We start from the raw sequence: 18707 nt of genomic DNA, 5'->3' as shown, positions 1-18707 counted from the left end.
CATATATTTATATATATGTTGTGAGCCGTAACAATAATTCACTCTAATGTGAAAGTTAATACCCACCATTTGACATTTGTTAAAGAAAATAGCCTCCTGGAAAATATGCGTAGCTTGAATAATTCCTATGCATTTAATGTTGTTTTTCTGCAGCCGAAACAAATTTCCTTTTTCACATGAGGGTTGGTGATAGTGACGTTTACCCAACATTCAATTCAATTGTTAATTTCCAAGTTACATTTATGGCCCTTTAGCTCTTAGGAACTTGTCAATATGTTCATGACTCCATAAATCTTAACGATCTTCCACTTGGAGGCTTGAACAACTTAGTATTTCTCTGCCATCCAAAACTTTGCAACGTTCCTTAATCACTCTCTCTCTCTCTCTCTCTCTCTCTCTCTCTCTCTCTCTCTCTCTCTCTCTCTCTGCCATGCCTTTTTCTCAAACTTCTAAAATGTCAGTTGAAGCCATACAAAGCTTCAGCTTTTCAGTGGTAACCACCTTGGTGAACATATCTACTGGATTCTTTGCCAAGTAAACTACACTCTGGTTGTCACAATGCAGTACACAATCCTCCTGTTGCATTCCAAGTTCTGATAGAAAGTTCTTCAACCATATAAGCTCTTTGGTTGCTTCTACAATAGCCATATACTCTGCTTCTGTGGTTGAGAGAGCAACACTCTTTTGTAATCTAGACATCCAACTGATTGATGTACCTCCAATCATGAACACATAACCTGTTGTGCTCTTTCCTGAATCCACACATCCACCCAAATCAGCATCGGCGAACCCTTCTAAGATCACACCCTTTCTTCTGAAACATAGGGTAACCTCAAATGTTCCTTTCAAGTAGCGTAGCAACCACTTTACTCCCTCCCAATGCTCTTTTCCTAGATTTGACATGAACCTGATCACAACTCCCACTGCATGAGCAATGTCTGGTCTGGTGCATACCATAGCATACATCAAGATACCAACTGCAGATGCGTAGGGAACTTTAGTCATCTGTTTGTTGTCTTTTTCTGTCTTTGGGGATTGCTTCTTTGAGAGTATCGAATGACTTCCCAAAGGTGTACTTCCGGCTTTAGCATCTTCCATGCTGAACTTTTCTAAAACTTTCTTGATGTACTTAGCTTGTGAAAGTTTTAGTGTACCAATACCTCTGTTCTTGGCTATGCTCATGCCCAATATCTGCTTAGCAGCCCCTAGGTCCTTCATCTCGAACTCTCTGGACAACTGTTTTTTAAGCTTGTTGATCTCCTGCATGTCGGACCCAACGATCAACATGTCATCAACATACAATAAAATGATGTTGTCTGAGGAGTTGAATTTCTTCAAGTAACAATAGTGATCCATTTCACATCTTTTATACCCACTCCTTTGCATGAAACTATCAAACTTCAAGTACCACTGTCTTGGAGCTTGCTTCAATCCATACAAACTTTTCTTCAGTTTGCACACCAGATTTTCCTTACTAACTGTGGGAAAACGCTCTGGTTGTGTCATGTAGATTTCTTCTTTCAGGTCACCATAGAGAAAAGTTGTCTTCACATCTAGCTGCTCTAGATGGAGATCTTTAGAGGCTACAATACCCAAGACCATTCTAATTGTAGTCATCTTTACAACTGGAGAAAATATCTCATTGTAATCAACTCCTCTCTTTTGTTGAAACCCTTTGACTACCAGCCTTGCCTTGTATCGTTTGGTGCCATCAATATCATCTTTAACCTGAAATACCCATTTGTTATGCAGTGCTTTCTTCCCTGTCGGGAGCTTGACCAAGGACCAAGTATGGTTCTTATCAAGTGAGCTCAACTCGTCTTCCATAGCCTTCTTCCACTGTATGGAATCTTTCATCCTTAAGGCCTCTAGATAAGACTCAGGTTCACCATTCTCAGTCAACGACAAGTAATTAGCTGAAGGAGAATACCTGACTGGAGGTATTCGCACTCTAGTAGATCTACGGATAATAGGAGTTTTGGTTTCTGCATCATCTGCAACCTCATCCTCTGAACTACTATCCACTGTGCTCCCACTATCTCCAGATACATCGGAGCTCCCACTACTTCCTGAACTTTCACCTATCTCTGGAGTACTAATAGGTTTTACAACATCATCATCTGATATTTCTTCTAACTCAACTTGATCCTTCTTTTCTGGTTGCTTGTTACCAATGGAGCTCTTTGCAAGTTCATCCTTATATAGAGCATTCTCGTTGAACACCACATCCCGACTTCTGATAACTTTCTTATTCTTATTATCCCAACAGCGGTACCCCATGCCATCCAACCTATAACCTATAAAGGTGCACTTCCTTGCCTTTGCCTCTAGCTTGTCTCTCTCCGAGTCTTTAACTTTAACATACGAGACAGAACCAAATACCTTCAAGTGTTTGAGCGAAATCTCTCAACCTTGCCATTCCTCTTTTGGAATCTTGAACGCTATGGGGACTAAGGGTCCTCTGTTGATTAAATATGCAGTTGTGTTGACCGAATCTGCCCAGAACATCTTGGGTAAACCTGCATGTAATCTCATGCTTTTAGAGCTCTCATTCAATGTGCGGTTCATCCTCTTTGCTACTCCATTTTGTTGAGGTGTCTCCGGAACCGTCTTCTACATTTTGATTCCTTGGTCAACACAATAATCCACAAATTCTTTGCTACTGTATTCGCCCCCAATGTCTGATCTAAAACACTTGATTTTCAAGTTTGTTTCATTCTCTACAATAGCTTTCCGTTTCTTGAATGTGCTGAAAACTTCAGACTTATGCTTCAAGAAATAAACCCAAACTTTCCTTGTGCAGTCGTCAATGAAAGTAACGTAATATCGGGACCCTCCCACTCAAGAAACTGAAGTGGGTCCATAAACATCTGAATGAACTAACTCCAACTTCATGGACTTGGGCGGATGACCTATCTTTGTGAAAATAACCTTCTTCTGTTTGCCCATAATACATGGCTCATAGAAGTCAACTGTCACAGTCTTCAGATCTGGTATTCTTCCTTTGGATGCTAGCATCTTCATTCCTTTCTCACTCATATGTCCAAGTCTTTGGTTCCATAGAGTGGATATCCCAACTTCTTCAACAGCATGTACTTCGGCATCAGAAACTTCCACCATATATAGTGTACCCCGCTTCTGACCTCTAGCAACAACTAAGTTTCCCTTTGTCACCTTCCACTGATGATCACCAAATGTAACATGGTGACCTTCATCATCAAGTTGCCCCACAGATATTAACATCCTCTTCAAGTCTGGAATGAACTTGACATTCTTCAAAGTCCACTTCGTACCCAAGGTTGTCTTGAGGACCACATCCCAACTCCAGTAATATCCAGGCTCTTGTTATCTGCTAATCTGACTTTCCCTTTGTACTGCTTGAAATTACGCATTACTTCTCTGGAATGACTAGCATGAAACGACGCACCAGAATCCATGATCCAGGATTCAATTGAGTTTTCGACACAACAAATGAGCGCATCATCTTCAGAATCTACTGCCATATTTACTTCCTTCTTGCCTTTGTCTACCGAACTCTTTGGGCACTAATTTCTGAAATGACCTTTCTCATTATAGTTCCAACATGTAATATATTTCCTGTTCTTCAACTGACCTCTCTTTCTTGACTTCAATCTTCCTCTACCACCACCTCCTCTGTTGGTCTTTCTTCCTCTGCCTTCAGTAGTTAGAAGACTACTGGAAGCTTCTCCGGCACTCCTTTTGCGCACATCATCACCAAGGATTAAATTGAGAATACCTTCGAATGATAGCTTGGCACCTCCAGCTGAACTGCTAACGACCGTCACTGTGCCGGACCAACTATCGGGTAACGATGATAATAGTAGCAACGCCATGACTTCGTCTTCAAATCCAATATCAACAGATATCAATCTTGATATTATTGAGTTGAATTCGTTCACGTGGTCTGTCACCGAGCTACCCTCCTTCATCTTCAAATTTACAAGTTGTCGGATCAAGAAAACCTTATTTGTTGCTGAAGGTTTTTCGTACATATTAGACAATGCATTTATTAGATTGTAGGTTGTCTTCACATAAACAATATTGTAAGCTACATTCTTTGCCAATGACAACCTTATCACTCCGAGTGCCTGCCGATCTAATAAGTCCCACTCCTCCTGCGTCACTGCTTCTAGTTTGTCTTTGGACAAAGGTTGGTGTAACTTCTTCTGGTAGAGATAATCTTCTATTTGCATTTTCCAGAAACCGAAATCTTGACCATCAAATTTTTCGATCTTAACTTTCCCATCTTCAGCCATAGCTCTGATACCAGTTTGTTGGGAATATACCAAAAAAGTTAAGCACTTTGAACAAAACGATTAACGATTTCGGTAACACTCGCGGAATACAACTACTGAAAAATTGCAAACGAAATTGAACACGATATTTAACGTGGTTCGGTCTAATCTGACCTACATCCACGGGCGTACGAGAGAGATGGGATTTTATTAACACCAAAGAAAATTACAATCCTACAAGGCTAAAAACTGCACTTGTAATCTGATCGCTCACTGTAAGGTATCACTCGTATTTTAACTGTCGAAAATAAAATACAATCTCACTATTTCTTTTATATGTATATATGATCGTTGTGTTGTGCTCTATGATATTTCTACTTACAACACACATATATTAATATATATGTTGTGAGTCGTAACAATAATTCACTCTAATGTGAAAGTGAATACCCACCATTTGACATTTGTTAAAGAAAATAGCCTCCTCGAAAATATGTGTAGCTTGAAATAATTCCTATGCATTTAATGTTGTTGAAATAAATTTCCTTTTTCACATGTTGGGTGATAGTGACGATTTACCCAACAATTCGATTCAATTGTTAATTGCCAAGTTACATTTATGGCCCTTTAGCTCTTAGGAACTTGTCAATATGTTCATGACTCCATAAATCTTAACACAACGTGTCTCAACCATCCACATGCTAAGCATGTTAGGAATTACCAATCCTAAAATTTAAATTAATCTCTTCTCTACTTCCTCTATCTCTCCCATTCCCTGCAAGCCTAAGGAAGCCCTATCCGATCCAAAATTGGAAAAATGTCATGACCGATGAACTTAGCACTCTAACTAATTGCAAGGCTTTGATACCCATCCCATGACATATGGATACGTCCGATATGCACTTTATGTAGATTTTTATACATATAATGAACTCGAATGGGAATTTTAAGAGTTACAAAGCACGCCTTGTTGTTGATGGTCGCTCCCAACAATTTGGTATTGATTGTTTGGTAACATTGTCATGTTGTCATTCTGATCACAATATGAGTCCTTCTAAGTATAGCCATTGGATCTCCAAGTCATGGCTCATTCACCATCTGGACATCAAGATTGTCTTTTTCACTTAAGAATATACAGGAAATGGTTCACACCAACATATGGGTTTTGTGGACACACATATCCAGGCCACGAGTGCCTACTTCAAAAATCTCTTTTAAGTCGTAATCTTCATCTTCCTTAAATTTGGTATAGTCTTTGCAGTCAACACTCATACCGTAAGTACCCCAACTTATGGCATTTATGGCACTTGATGATTGATTTGTTGAAAGGTCATTTTCCCCCTCCTTGACCATGCCTAGCTCTAACTGAGCCTCGACTCCTTATCTAACACCTTCTAGTTGCCTTGCACCCTTTGTTCATGAACACCTTCTGGTCTCCTTGCACCCTTTGTTCATTAACACCTTCTAGTCTCCTTGTACCCTTTCTTCATGAACAAGGAGACTTCCATGCAATTCACTAATACTCAAGGTATCTACATTAATTTGATTCTTCTATGGAACAAACTATATTTAATTAAATCTAGTTGTAGGACCTAAGTACTTTGCTAACAACCATATGTTGCTCCATGATATTGCCATTAGGATTCATTTTTGTTTACAACCATTAAGGTTCTTCCCAAGAAACTGTCCACCTTATCTCCTTCCTTCATAGCCAACAACTCAAACTCCTTTTTCAATGCTAAGTATGGTTTACAGAATTTCCCTACCGGCTGGAACAAGTACTTATTAACCTTCTTCCACCACTCTCCAAATTTTCGGCTTCTTAAAAAGTTTTCCATTATCATTGATCAAACTTCAAAATGGCAAGTAACACAAACGTTTGTTTAAAGTTGACATTTTGATCATGCCATGTGAGATTCACTCGCCCACACTTAAAGGACCTTAATACAAAATGTGATATTATATATATATATATATATATATATATATATATATATATATATATATATCACATTAAGAGAACCTAACATGAAGAGTCATTGGTTGTCCAAGTCGGAAAATGAAATAAACAACTGAGGTGGACAAGAGCCAAGCAGAATCAGAGGATAATCAAACAACTACAAGCTAAGATGAAGAGTCTAAGTGAAGAGCCTTTTAATGTCGGGTTAAAGCAAGGGAAGCGATAACATTCAAGCGGAGAGAGATTGTTCCCAGCAGGCCAACACATAGGCCTATTCCGCGCTTTCCTAGGTGTGTATCTCCCTCTACTAAAAGTAGGGTTGGTTCCCAATTGTCATTCGTAACCAGGACGCTTTCAGAGGCGAAAGGCCATGGGTAGGGATGAGCAAAGGAACCGACCCGGCTGGAACCGGCCCGGGAACCAAAGTCGGCCGAAATTAAGAACTGAACCGGACCGTCGGTTCTTGCTGTGTCTTCAATGTTAGAACCGGTCCTCAAGAAATAGCAACATACGGTTTCAGTTTTTTCCAGTTCTTCCAGTTTTTTCCGGTTCCACCGGTTCTGGTTCTACCGGTTTTGGTTCCCAATTTCAAAAATCCACAAAAATATCGTCCAAGTCCCGACCCGATCGATTCTATCCGGTTCCAGTACCGGTTCACCAGTTCAAATGCTCATCCCTAGCCATGGGGAGATTCCTGTGATCCATGGATCTCCGATCCGAAAACCGTTTTCAAGCTCTATGGCTAGAGCTTTCTTTTAGGCAGGTGATAGCCTGATTCAAAGATTGGTTCGTAATCTTTCTCTTATTATGTACTCCCTCCGTCCCATTTTTATTGTCTACCTTCCTATTTCTAGTTGTCCCAAAATTATTGTCATTGCTAAAAATAAATGTGCACTTTTACAATTTTACCCTTTATTTGAGTCATCTATCATATCTTTAATATTCTAATTTTTGAGAAGGAAAATAAGAATAAATTAGAATATGTACTTTACGAAAACAAAAGATAAAGTGGCAATAAATTGGTGAGCTTCAATTCCAAAAGAGAAATATCTTTACGTTTTCATTACAACAAAATCAAAACACAGTGAAGTGTTTTTTACAAAAACTTTTGATAAGCAATTTTTTAATGGTTCAAAAACATTATAGCATCATCTATTAAACTCTGATCACACTCAATTTGGAATGGCAAGTTACCTTGTCGTTCTAACCTATTTTTACCAATATGCGGTACATGATAGTTGTTGCCACCTTGAATCTTCATGATCTCTTTCATGCATGTTTGTAGAGTTAAAAAAAACATTGTTAAATTGTTGCGATTGCATTCTTTCAAAAGATGTTTGAACCGCATCAACCAATTCATCAATTGTACGCAAAGCCTCTTGTTCTTGAAGTGATTGTATTGCCCGAAAAAATCCAAGGTCTAACACATTCAAATCCGGGCTATTTGGGGGCTGAAAACAAAGTCGAATATCAAACCCATCTCGAGATGCCGCTTCAAGAAACTCGCTATCATTAACATCAACATGGGGCTTTACGTTGTCTTGTTGAATAAATATGGGACCCGTATGACCTCGCGGCCATTTAGCTCTAATATCCGATAGAACTTTTTCTATCAACCATGACTTTGTTATCTCTTTGTTTACCGATAGAATAGGCTTTGTCTCCAATGTTCCCGCAACACGGTTTTTGCTTGAACGTTTAGCGGGTACCAATGTTGTAAATGGATAGATACCTATTTTTCCCGAAAAAACTTCGTTGCCCGATGAATCAAATCTCGGTCTTGCTACTGCCGCTAGAAACATAACCTTTGTGATAAATTTTTTGCTTTTGCATGTTCTTAATGGTTCATCCTCACCGGGGACTAGATAGTAACGTTTTGATGGTTTTGACATGTAAAACCATTTCTCATCAATATGGACAACGTTAAACATATCATAGAATGTAGGAAGTGGACTAAATAATGATGACAACGTAATCTTTGATAAACAAAATTCTAACCTTGCTCTTTTATTCTCATGAGTTAGAGTCGGCTTGATGGCATTTGTATGCGGTCGAAGCACACCTTCCTTAATCCATCTATGCATAGTTGATTTTGAAACATTTAAAGATTTTGCAAGAGATCGTATATTGGATCGACGACGTAACGGAATTTCTGAAACTTGATTCAAATTTATTTGTATCCTTTTCCGCCCGACAACCATTGACATGTTTAAAGATAAATCAACCGGTAATCCTTGGTCAACTTGATTTTTACCTTGACGCCAAATACGACTAACGGTCCGTTTAGAAACCGAGAATAGTGAAGCTACTTCACTTGCGGAACCTTTCTTTAATCGTCCATCCAAACTTTCTTGCAATAAGACTTGGAATATAGTTTGACGTTGTGCAATGGTAGTGTTTTTTTTAGTGAGTGGATTTGTGGAATGCTCCATATGAAATTTAAGTGTGAAATGAGAATAAACTTGAATATGGTGTATTAGGAACTGTTAGATGCAAATAAATACAGCCAAATTTATTGTTATGTACGTAGTTATGGCGGCATATTTGCCACCAAAAGAATATGAAATTTAAAAGTGATTGAAAAAAAGTTGACGATTAAAATTCTTATACGGAATAGTCAAAAATTTAGATCATTTTGACATTAAAACATGGCAGCACTTTTACCTCCATTTGTTTACCAAAAGAAAACAAAAATTTTAAAATAGGAATATTACTTTTGTTGAGTAAATATTTTACCGCGAAGTTTTTATTGTATATAGAGTAATTAAAAATCTAGAATTTTAAAAGAAAGTAATGTAAGATTTAAAAAAAAAAGGGTATAAATGTCATTTTACTGATTAAAGTAATCAGTAATTATTGTTTTCTTAAACTTTGTGTTTTTTGTATGTGGACAATAAAAATGGGACGGAGGGAGTAGCTAATTAGGGGTTACCGAAAGTTGTTAAACTAACTTGTTAGCTAGTCCAAGGAATAGAATCAAGCATCTATCGAGGAGGTTTTGGATATTTTTTTAGATCTCCCAAAAAACCTACTCCTCTAAGACAGGGGAGAGCTACCAAAGAAGTATTAACCCCTAAAGAATTTATAGTAAGACCTAATTGAAAATGAAGCTAATTATTAATTGTCATAAAAGCCCTTATGCCCACGTCTCAATCGCCCTGCCGGATGGATATGTACATCTAAAAGATCTTTTGTACTGTGCCCAATCCCAAAATTAGTTCTATACATATGCCTAGCAATAAGGAAAAGAAATGCGCTCCGTTCTTGTTTGAGATTATAGTAGCGAATGTCATACTTTTCATTCCATATTTCCTCCTTTCTATATTGATGGAATATATCAATACCTAAGCTCCTGCTTTTCTTGTGTTCTTCATCGGCGCTCGTCGGATGGATCACTCATCCCACTCCTAAGGTAGGGAATCTTTTGTGTGTTAAAGTTTCCCAACACATGGCTCATCCGTGATAACTTCTTCGGATTTACATGTAGTAGACTGATATGGATTTCTTGGGATCCGCAGATTCTTCATTGGATTGTCTATCAAGTACTAAGTCGAGGCGCAAAGCGCAAATGGATCAAATGTGCCCCGCCTCCTTTTGTTGAACAAAGATGGTTCTTCAAGGAATGGCATGGCAACAGGTTGTGGCAACTTCGTTACAGACTTGAGGTGGTGGCGGCAGCTTCGTTACAGACTTGAGGTGGTGGCAGCAGCTTCGTTACAGACTTGATAACCATCCGAGCATTCGCTAGCTGGCAACACAACTTTGACCCTCCCACAAATTTTTAAGATGAAAAGTGTTATGGCTAATTTATTATGGGATTTCAATGATGAGCACAAACACCACTGGATTGCTTAGGACAGCATTTGTAAATCCATGAAGGAGGATGGGTTGGTAACTAGACAGAAAATTACATGCCAAACTTCCAGGTGGTTAAGTTGTTGGTCAGTTTATCTAGGGCAAGTTAAAAGCTAGGGAAGGAATGTGTTATTTAAGAAGTAACAAGAAGTAACAGAACAAGGCTATATCTATAATTATCATAAAACTTAGAGGGTGTTTGGTTTAGCTTTTGAAAGCCAAAAATTCTTTTTGAAAAAGAAAAAAAAGCAAAAGATATTTGGCAAACTTACTTTTAGAAGCTACTTTTAAAGTTTTTACATAAGAAAAAGGAACTTTTTGGAAAAGTAGGAAATCCTGACTTTTTGTAACTTTTCCAAAAAGGACTTTTGGGGTTTGAAAAGCTAAGCCAAACACCCCTTTAAACAAATAAATATCCCTTGATTTTTTGTGATTTGCCTTAAGAATAGCCTCACCTAGAGACTCAAGACTTGTTCAACTCAAACAAAACCAAATCAGATATAGTCAAAACACTTTATACCTAACATAAACACTATCTAGATAAATATTGTAAATACATTTTTTAACATAAAAAAGAAAACATTTTCAAAAGAGCTGATCTAAACGCACAATTGAAGACAAAGACAACCAACCCACAAAATCAACTGTGTTGTAATGTTGAAACACAAAAGCATTAGAGTTTTGACAGAAAGACAAATTCAATTCGACGCATTGATGAATTGACACATTAATATTCAGTGTCCTTCAACCAATCCACAATAATCAAATTTATTACTCCAACTTTCATACTTGATAATTCTACATTTCACCAAATACATTAATTAAGTCGTGCACCTTTCAAACACCAAACCCAAAAACCGCTCTTATTTTGTGGAAAATTAGATCCCGCCATCCTCTCTCTGTGTTCTCCACCACAGTTGAATTACCATACCTGCATCACAGCTTCCAAATATTGTTATGCTATATATGAAAAGACATAAATGCCCTGGCTATCTCATCCTAAAAATTAAAAAGTTTCTGATGACGGACTAAGAACAAACCTGTCTTCGTCTGGAACATCAGTCTGTGTCAACTTCACAACCGTGACTCCAGGTTCAGGCTCCTCTAAAACCAACCTAACCTGTAAAAATAACAACAAAAAATTGCAACTCATTTCAGTCATTTGACATTTTTATGGTCAATAACATGTTTGAAGATTCAAGATTTGATCTGAGTGGTGAGATAGGAGGAACCCCACATGAATAAAGAAACTTTGGTTTAATCAAATCATCAAATGTTCAGAATAAAACAAGATCTACAAAAGAATTCCCATATATGATGCAAACATGGAGCTAACCATTAATGTTGAAATCCCTTTCTACCTAAAAATCAGATTCCTTGGGTTTTTCTGTTAAATCACATGACACATGTTCATGGGTGTATTCTTTTCTTGATTTTCATGGTGAAAAGAATGAAGCTTTACGTTCGTCTAGGCACATGGGCACACTAATATTCTGTTTTTTTTAATTCTTATAGACCTGCAAACTCCTTTGTCATGTCAATAAGTGTATAGATCAATACACAGAACCATACAGATATTGCCACTTACATGAATATCGCCTTAAGAAGACAATTATCGAATAATATCTTTAGGTGGCATGAAAAAGAACGAAGATACTGAATTAAAACAAACATACCGTAGAGTGGATGCCATCAGGCCAGCTTCCAAACCTCCATTTTTGAACAATCAATTTGCCCTCCTGCAACTCCAAATTTGTTCCAGTAACCGATCCATCGAAGATACTAATCTCCCCACCAACCTCTTTGCTGATTCTAGCATTACTTTGCGTAAAACCCTTCCATCTGTTGTCATCCATCAAGATCTCAAACATATCTTTCGCCCTACAGCTAAACTTTTCTGTCAGCTTAATCGTTTTAAACCCTTCTTTCTTCTTCTCCTTCTTCTCCTCCACTTTCTTGACAGGTGCAGCAACCGGTGGAGCCGACACAGGAGCTGCCGCTTGCTTGGAAGTTACCTTCTTCACCTCCAATTCATCTTTTGCAGGTCCACCTTTTGCCATGGCATCGACGTAAACCCGAATCTGTTTCAAAACAAAATCCTTCCCCTTCGCCAGAAAGGCGTCCTTCAATCTCCTCCCGATCGGACCTTCATCCTTCACAATAACCCTAAGATCAGGATCCTCGTCGGCGTTTTCATCCGCAATATAAGGAATTTCAACAACTCCATCGGCTATCAAGAGAGATTTCCCTTCAGCATCTCGCGCCTCGCCTTGCCAATTGATAGAAACGCTTAACTCGTAACCTGGAATAATTTTCCCCTTTCGAACATTAACGTAAGCCTCTCCTTCCACTTTTTCAATCTTTTTTGTTTTGATGAAGAGGTTGCCTTCGCCGTCGAGTATTGTTTGGTCCGCGAGGAGCTTCGACAGTAAGTTTCTGGACCATTCAAGGCAATTGGTCTCGGCCCAGTGCCAGTTGTGAACATTCGCTCCGTCTGGTCTGTCTTCAACGATCCAACGCTTATCCCCTTCTCCATATTTCGCCATTACTGTTGCTGAAGAACAGAGAACTTGAAGTGTGAGACAGGGTAGGTACTCGTTATGGAAATCAGAAGCGGCGGCTATGGGATGTCGATGGAGGAGATAAAGGGCAAGAAAAGGAATGTCTAGAGGGTTCAAGGAGTGGAAGATTCTAGAGTTTTGAAACCCTAGATCTGTGAATGAACTCAAATGGATATAGTGGTGAGCAGGCCAAAGAAGAATCTAGAAGACTAACAGAATCCGTTTACTGGGTTTCTAAACAATCTTAATTGATTGGTTACCATGATTTGAGTTTTGCTGGGTCAACCCGCCTTATAGTGATTAGAGTCTAGACGATGTGTATATCGGCTTTCGGGTCGGTTTAAAAATTATGGATTTGGTTTTTTTAATTAATTTTTTTTTTCGGTCTTTGGTTTCGGTCTTTTTCAATTAGGTCTCGTGTTCTTTGTGTTCGCCTTTACAATCAGTTTTGGGTGTTTCGGTTCGATTTTGATGTTTTTTTGTTTTTTCGTTTCGGTTTTGAAAATATAGTTAACAAGTGTATGATTAACACATACGCTAAAATTTATTAAAATAAATAATGTAAGAAGTTGGGTAATGTGTGAATAAAAAATATGTAATTAACACAAAATTATATTTATATAAATTTTTGCTTTTGGTCGTTTTGAGACCGATCTCGAGTCGGTCTTAAAGCGGTCTTGCGTCGGTATTAGAACGGGTCTGATCTTTTTGGAATCGGTTTCGAAACGGTCTGTTCTTTTTTCAAACCGGCCCGGGATTTTTTTGGTCTAGTCTTGTATTAGATTGATTCAGTATATATCTTTTTTCTTAACCGGTCTGAGACCGGTCTTTTTTTCATGTCTAATTATAATACCTTGTAAGATTACTTTTGGGTATATTAACTAATAACTCGTACTAACAAGATTATTAACAAAAATAATCTTTATTTTTCGGAAACTGAAAATAACTAATATTTTTGGAATGTTGTATTCCAAATAGTAAAGTCCGTTCCAAAGTTCGTTTTGGTTGACAAGATGTGATGTAAATGTAACATCCCAAAAATTATAATAAATTTAAATTTTTAAAAACACATTTGATTAATATAAAATCTCATTCGATATGTTACTTAACCAAAATCCATTAAGTTTTAAATATTAAACAACCATAATAATAAGTAATAACATCCACTTTGTTCACAAACCAGAAATCAAATAGTAGAAATAAAAACTAGGGGTCCAATGTTTATAAAAATCATAAAGCTATGTCTTCCCCTTACTAGCATCTGCAATTCTTGAAACAGTAATCTTAAGAGGGAAATGGTAAGCACAAAGTTTTGTGAATTCCAGCACAACATCACATCAAGGTAATATATCTTACATTCTTACTCCTACCATACAGGTAAATATGTCATGTCATCAGGTAATAATCTAACATGCATCACAGATAAACAAACACTTTCATACAATACACGTTAGTTCAAGAACACATCAATAAGCGAGCATTCCTAGAGGACTATGTATTTCTACCTTCGGTCCTTAGGCTCGGCGTCACCACCTTCAGTCTATTGACTTGGTGTCATGACCTTCGTCAAACAGCTCGGCCTTACAGCCTTCAACCCAACATACCATATACAATCAATACAAGCCATACAATCTAGTGCTAATCATACATGTCCTAATAAATCATACGAGCTATAGCAAATACTATAAAACACTAATGTCATGTAGTGAGGAACTCACCACGAGTTGCAGAGTAGACTACAATTAGTAGCCCAAGAATCCAATTACTCCGAGTCACTTTGAAACACTCCTATAATAGCAATCAAGATTAAAAATGGGTATTCTTAACCCTAAACATATAGATAAGCTACTAGACTCATTTTCTAGATTTTGTCCCGAAACAGCAGTCTATTCAAGACTACTTTGACACCACCAAAGCCTGACAAAGCTATAATATTTTCCATATTCCAAAAGTTTCGTCCTTTAGCTTTCTGATGACTACTTGCACAGGTTAATACAATATCCCTACAATTCACTATGAATTTTACAAATTGGGATATCATTGCAGCTAATTTCTAACCAGTCAATAAAAAGGACAATTCTCATCCTACATAGAGCTAACATCAAGTCAAGGAAGATATGAATATTATCGTTATAAAAAACGATTGAGTAATTATCAAACATTTGAATAAAATAACTGAGACATAAATCTAGACATGCTAAATTAAAACAAAATTGTTCCAAAACAAATATTGTTTTACATTACAAGTACTTTATGTTTTAAACATAAATAATAAACTAAACTCCGAGAGTGTAGTTCCATCTTGGTTGTGCTCAGCTTGGTTACTCTTCACTAAATATCTACAAGTCATTTACAAATATTTGATTAACATTCAAGTACCAAGTAACTAAGTGTTATATGAAAAGTGTGAGTTCTATCTAGTAGATACTAAAAGTACTAGTCTCTTCTAGACTTTCTTTCCAAATAAGAGGGGTAAATCATCTTTCAATGTCCAGTTTATTCACAAAAGAAACAAGATTCATCTATGTGGGCTTTAGTAGATTTCTTGGGCTTAAAGGTGTTCAGTCAATAAAACATAGGTCTCTTAGATCACACTAGGTGACTCTTTTAGCCTTGCATTATTCCAATGTTTAAACTAGTTTTAAATAAAATATCACTCTATTTATTGGAATATTTCTTGACCTGTTATATCATCATATATATGTTTAAATTATCCAAGACTTCCTAGAAGTTATAAATAACTATTCCTAGCTCGATGTTAGAAGCGTCTTTAGCATTACAGTGATGCCTTCACTAGGTATCATGTTCAGGTTTATTGCTCAAAACAAATAGTTTATGACTAGGACCTTTAAGTGTATACAATTTCATATCTCTTACGAGATTGTCTATTAAGATATGAACCTATTCATTGAAGTTGTATCTATTGAATGTTATTGTTTCATTAAGTCATTAAAGAAAATGACAATTCATGATAATGAGAATGGATTATTTAACTAAATTTTTTTTAACAAAATTCATTTAGTATTTTTAATATTTAATCTTTAATAATGAATACCCTTTTAGTTTCTAAAAACATTAATTATCAAAGTTTAGGATCCAAGTTGCAAAACAAATAAATGGTTTGGTATCCTTTATCCCATCCATTTGAATCCAACCCGGTAGATATCAATTATCAATTATATCTTGCTATATAATTTCTAGATTTATGGGATCTCTAATAATAAATTCAATTAGACATGTTTGATCTCATCTATGCCTCGGAACTCTCTTGCTTAGGTATCCTTTATCACAAAAGGTTTCCGATCAAATTGTCCAATTTGAAAAACATGTGTAATCGGCCTATAACTTGGTTATAGAAATCGCGAAGACACCCTGGCCATCAAAATATAACACTAAGTGGTTAAATATCCTTTATCCCACTAGTGCATACATTAAGGTTTAAGGTTTGTAAAAAAAAGGTCTTTGTATGTTTTATAATTCTGGTTTAAAAACATATGATATCATGGTTATTACATGCATATAATAAACCATGGTATCTATTTTCAAAAGAAAATCACTTTTAAAGGTTCTACATAAAAATCTAGTTTTTATATAATTTGACGCAATTCAATTTTAATAACTGGTATTAAGTTTAAGTGCATTTGAACCTTTTACATCTTTAATAAAACTTCATTTTATTACTTATATATTTGGAATTTGTATAAGTTACAAAAATCACCATTTTAAAACTTATAATGAAGTATTTCAAAATTTACCGTTATTAATGATTTTATAAAATAGGGGTTTTGTAACATCCCGGAATATCAAGAGTAGAGTTGAAGGGCTAAAAGAGTAAATGGGAAAGGGCAACTCGGCGAGTCCACGAGTGGACTCGGCGAGTAGGGTCGCGACTCTAGACGCGTGTTAAGTGACCAACTCGGCGAGTAGCATGGGTGGACTCGGCGAGTTGGTGCTGAGTGGAAAAAACCCTAATTTCGAGGGTTGAGCCCTATATAAAGAACATCATATCTTCTCCCCAGCCTCCTTATCATTTCTTGAGTTCCAGAAGCCCTAAATTCGTGAGGAGACCCCATTGTTGAGTGAATTAGAGCTTGGAGAAGGATATTTGGTGCTTTAAGCTTGAAGATTGGAGGCTTGTATCAGGAAGCTTGGGGGAATCAGGAATCTACAGTTGGTTGGGCTCATTCTAAGGGTAAGGAACCATTTCCTTAAGCTATTTTCTTCATGGGTTCATGTGTGGTGGTTGATATGACATCTAAATTGAGATAGAAGTTTGGATCTGAGGATGCTACCTTAGATCTAAGCTTGGGATGGTCTTGTATGTCATAAAGTCCCTGTTGATGAGTGATTGAAGGAGCTATCTTGTCCCAAACCCAAACCCTAGAGTGAAAATGCCTAGATCTCCTTGGATTCATGTAAAGTTTGCCACTTTACGTGATGGATGGCCGTAGGAAGGGTAGATCTATTAGTTGGATCATCTGCATGGCTTGGAAAGCCTCTGTATGGATTCAGACCAGGTGGTACTCGGCGAGTCACATGGGTGGACTCGGCGAGTTGCTTGAAGATAGGCTGGAACTCGACGAGTTGGAAGAACAACTCGGTGAGTTGGATGAAGATGGCCTGGAAGTCAGCGAGTTGGAAGAACAACTCGACGAGTAAGTTGAAGATAGCCTTAGACTCGGCGAGTCTGTTCTTGGACTCGGCGAGTCTTGTCGAAGAGTCCCAATCTTTTCTGGTTGAGCCGAGAATCGGTGAGTCAAGGGATGACTCGGTGAGTTGTGTGTGAGTGGACTCAGAGTTGTTGGACTCGGCGAGTCTCGGGGTGACTCGGCGAGTTGAGTCGCGGATTGGGGAATTCTGAGCATGGGGACTCGGCGAGTCATCGGGTTAACTCGGCAAGTAGAGTCAGTCAGGGGTTGACTTTGACTTTGACTTTGACCAAGGGTTGACTAGTGATTTCCAGGGGCATTTTGGTAATTGTTGGATATTGTTTTGAGTTTAGTGCCTTGGTGGTTGTCCAGTGGTGGAGACCATATCAGTGATCGGAGCAGCTTGGGTTATCTGTTCAGTCGGCAGTTTCGAGGTGAGTTATCCTCACTATATATACAGGGTCTAAGGCACCAAGCCCGACCCTTTATCGGATTGAGATCCGGGTATTTGTGGTTATGTTATTGCTTTGATATGTTTGCATCCTGGTAGCTAGGATGGTATATGTTAGAGACCTGGTGAAGGTCGGTATCCTGTTACGTAGGATGATGCTATGCTAGTGACCGGTTAGGTCGGTATCCTGGTTAGGATGATGATATGTTATGTGATCTGCTAGATCGGCTTGACTGTAAATTGTTATTGATTGTATGTTTATGTGCACATGGTTGTTGGACTGGGGTTGGGTTGAGGTGGGTCCTGCTTTGTGCTGTAGGCCAAGATACCCAGGGCGGACCGGTTGTCCCGAAGGCCCAGCGAGCGGTCCGGATAGGCTGTAGGCCCCAAGAGGGCGGACCAGACGTGCCGAGGCTCGGAGAGTGGACCAGACCGACTGAAGGCCCGGTGCGGGCGGACCAGTCATACTGTAGACTCGGAGAGTGGACCAGGCCGACTGAAGGCTCGGTGCGGGCGGACCAGTCATACTGTAGACTCAGAGAGTGGACCAGGTGGATTGAAGGTTTGGTGCGGGTGGACCAATCACACTGCAGACTCGATGTATATGGCTAGACTCGGAGGGTGGACCAGGTGGATTGTTGGCCGGTGCGGCGGACCAGTCACACAGTAGACCCGAAGTGCATGGCTGTTCTGTGATCGGATATGATATGACATGTTATGCGTGTATGGTATATGTGGTTGGTATTTTGGGGATATCTCACTAAGCTTCCGGGCTTAAAGTTGTGGTTTAATGTTTTTCAGGTTCTTCAGGAGACTGTGGCAAGGCGAAGGCGTGATCGTACCGCTCCTCATGTTTTCGTCGTGATGTGATTATGGGAATAATTTAAATAAATTGTATTGAAAACCTTTTTGTAATAACTTTAATGGAATTAGGTTGTTTTTGAAAAATTTTAAATTGGTTGAAATTTTCGGTCG

At 38.1% G+C, this 18707-nt stretch overlaps 2 protein-coding genes across 2 annotated transcripts; both read right to left on the bottom strand.

Moving 5' to 3' along the window:
- Positions 1-7430: 7430 nt before the first annotated feature.
- Positions 7431-8648, bottom strand: LOC111908693 (uncharacterized). The gene has a single exon (XM_023904496.1). The coding sequence runs from the start codon at positions 8646-8648 to the stop codon at positions 7431-7433; it is 1218 nt and encodes a 405-aa protein (XP_023760264.1).
- Positions 8649-10682: 2034 nt separating this feature from the next.
- Positions 10683-12871, bottom strand: LOC111908785 (uncharacterized). The gene is made up of 3 exons (XM_023904592.2): positions 11748-12871; positions 11112-11191; positions 10683-11002 (listed from the first exon to the last, which is right to left on the bottom strand). Exons 1-3 carry the CDS (start codon positions 12615-12617, stop codon positions 10909-10911), a joined length of 1044 nt encoding a protein of 347 aa, XP_023760360.1. The 5' UTR covers positions 12618-12871; the 3' UTR covers positions 10683-10908.
- Between the last annotated feature and the right edge of the window lie 5836 nt (positions 12872-18707).

This window comes from Lactuca sativa, chromosome 5, assembly GCF_002870075.4.
Source record: "Lactuca sativa cultivar Salinas chromosome 5, Lsat_Salinas_v11, whole genome shotgun sequence".
Classification (NCBI taxonomy): domain Eukaryota; kingdom Viridiplantae; phylum Streptophyta; class Magnoliopsida; order Asterales; family Asteraceae; genus Lactuca; species Lactuca sativa.
The sequence above is the reverse complement of the archived record's forward strand: the minus strand, read 5'-3'. Positions and strand labels throughout refer to the sequence as shown.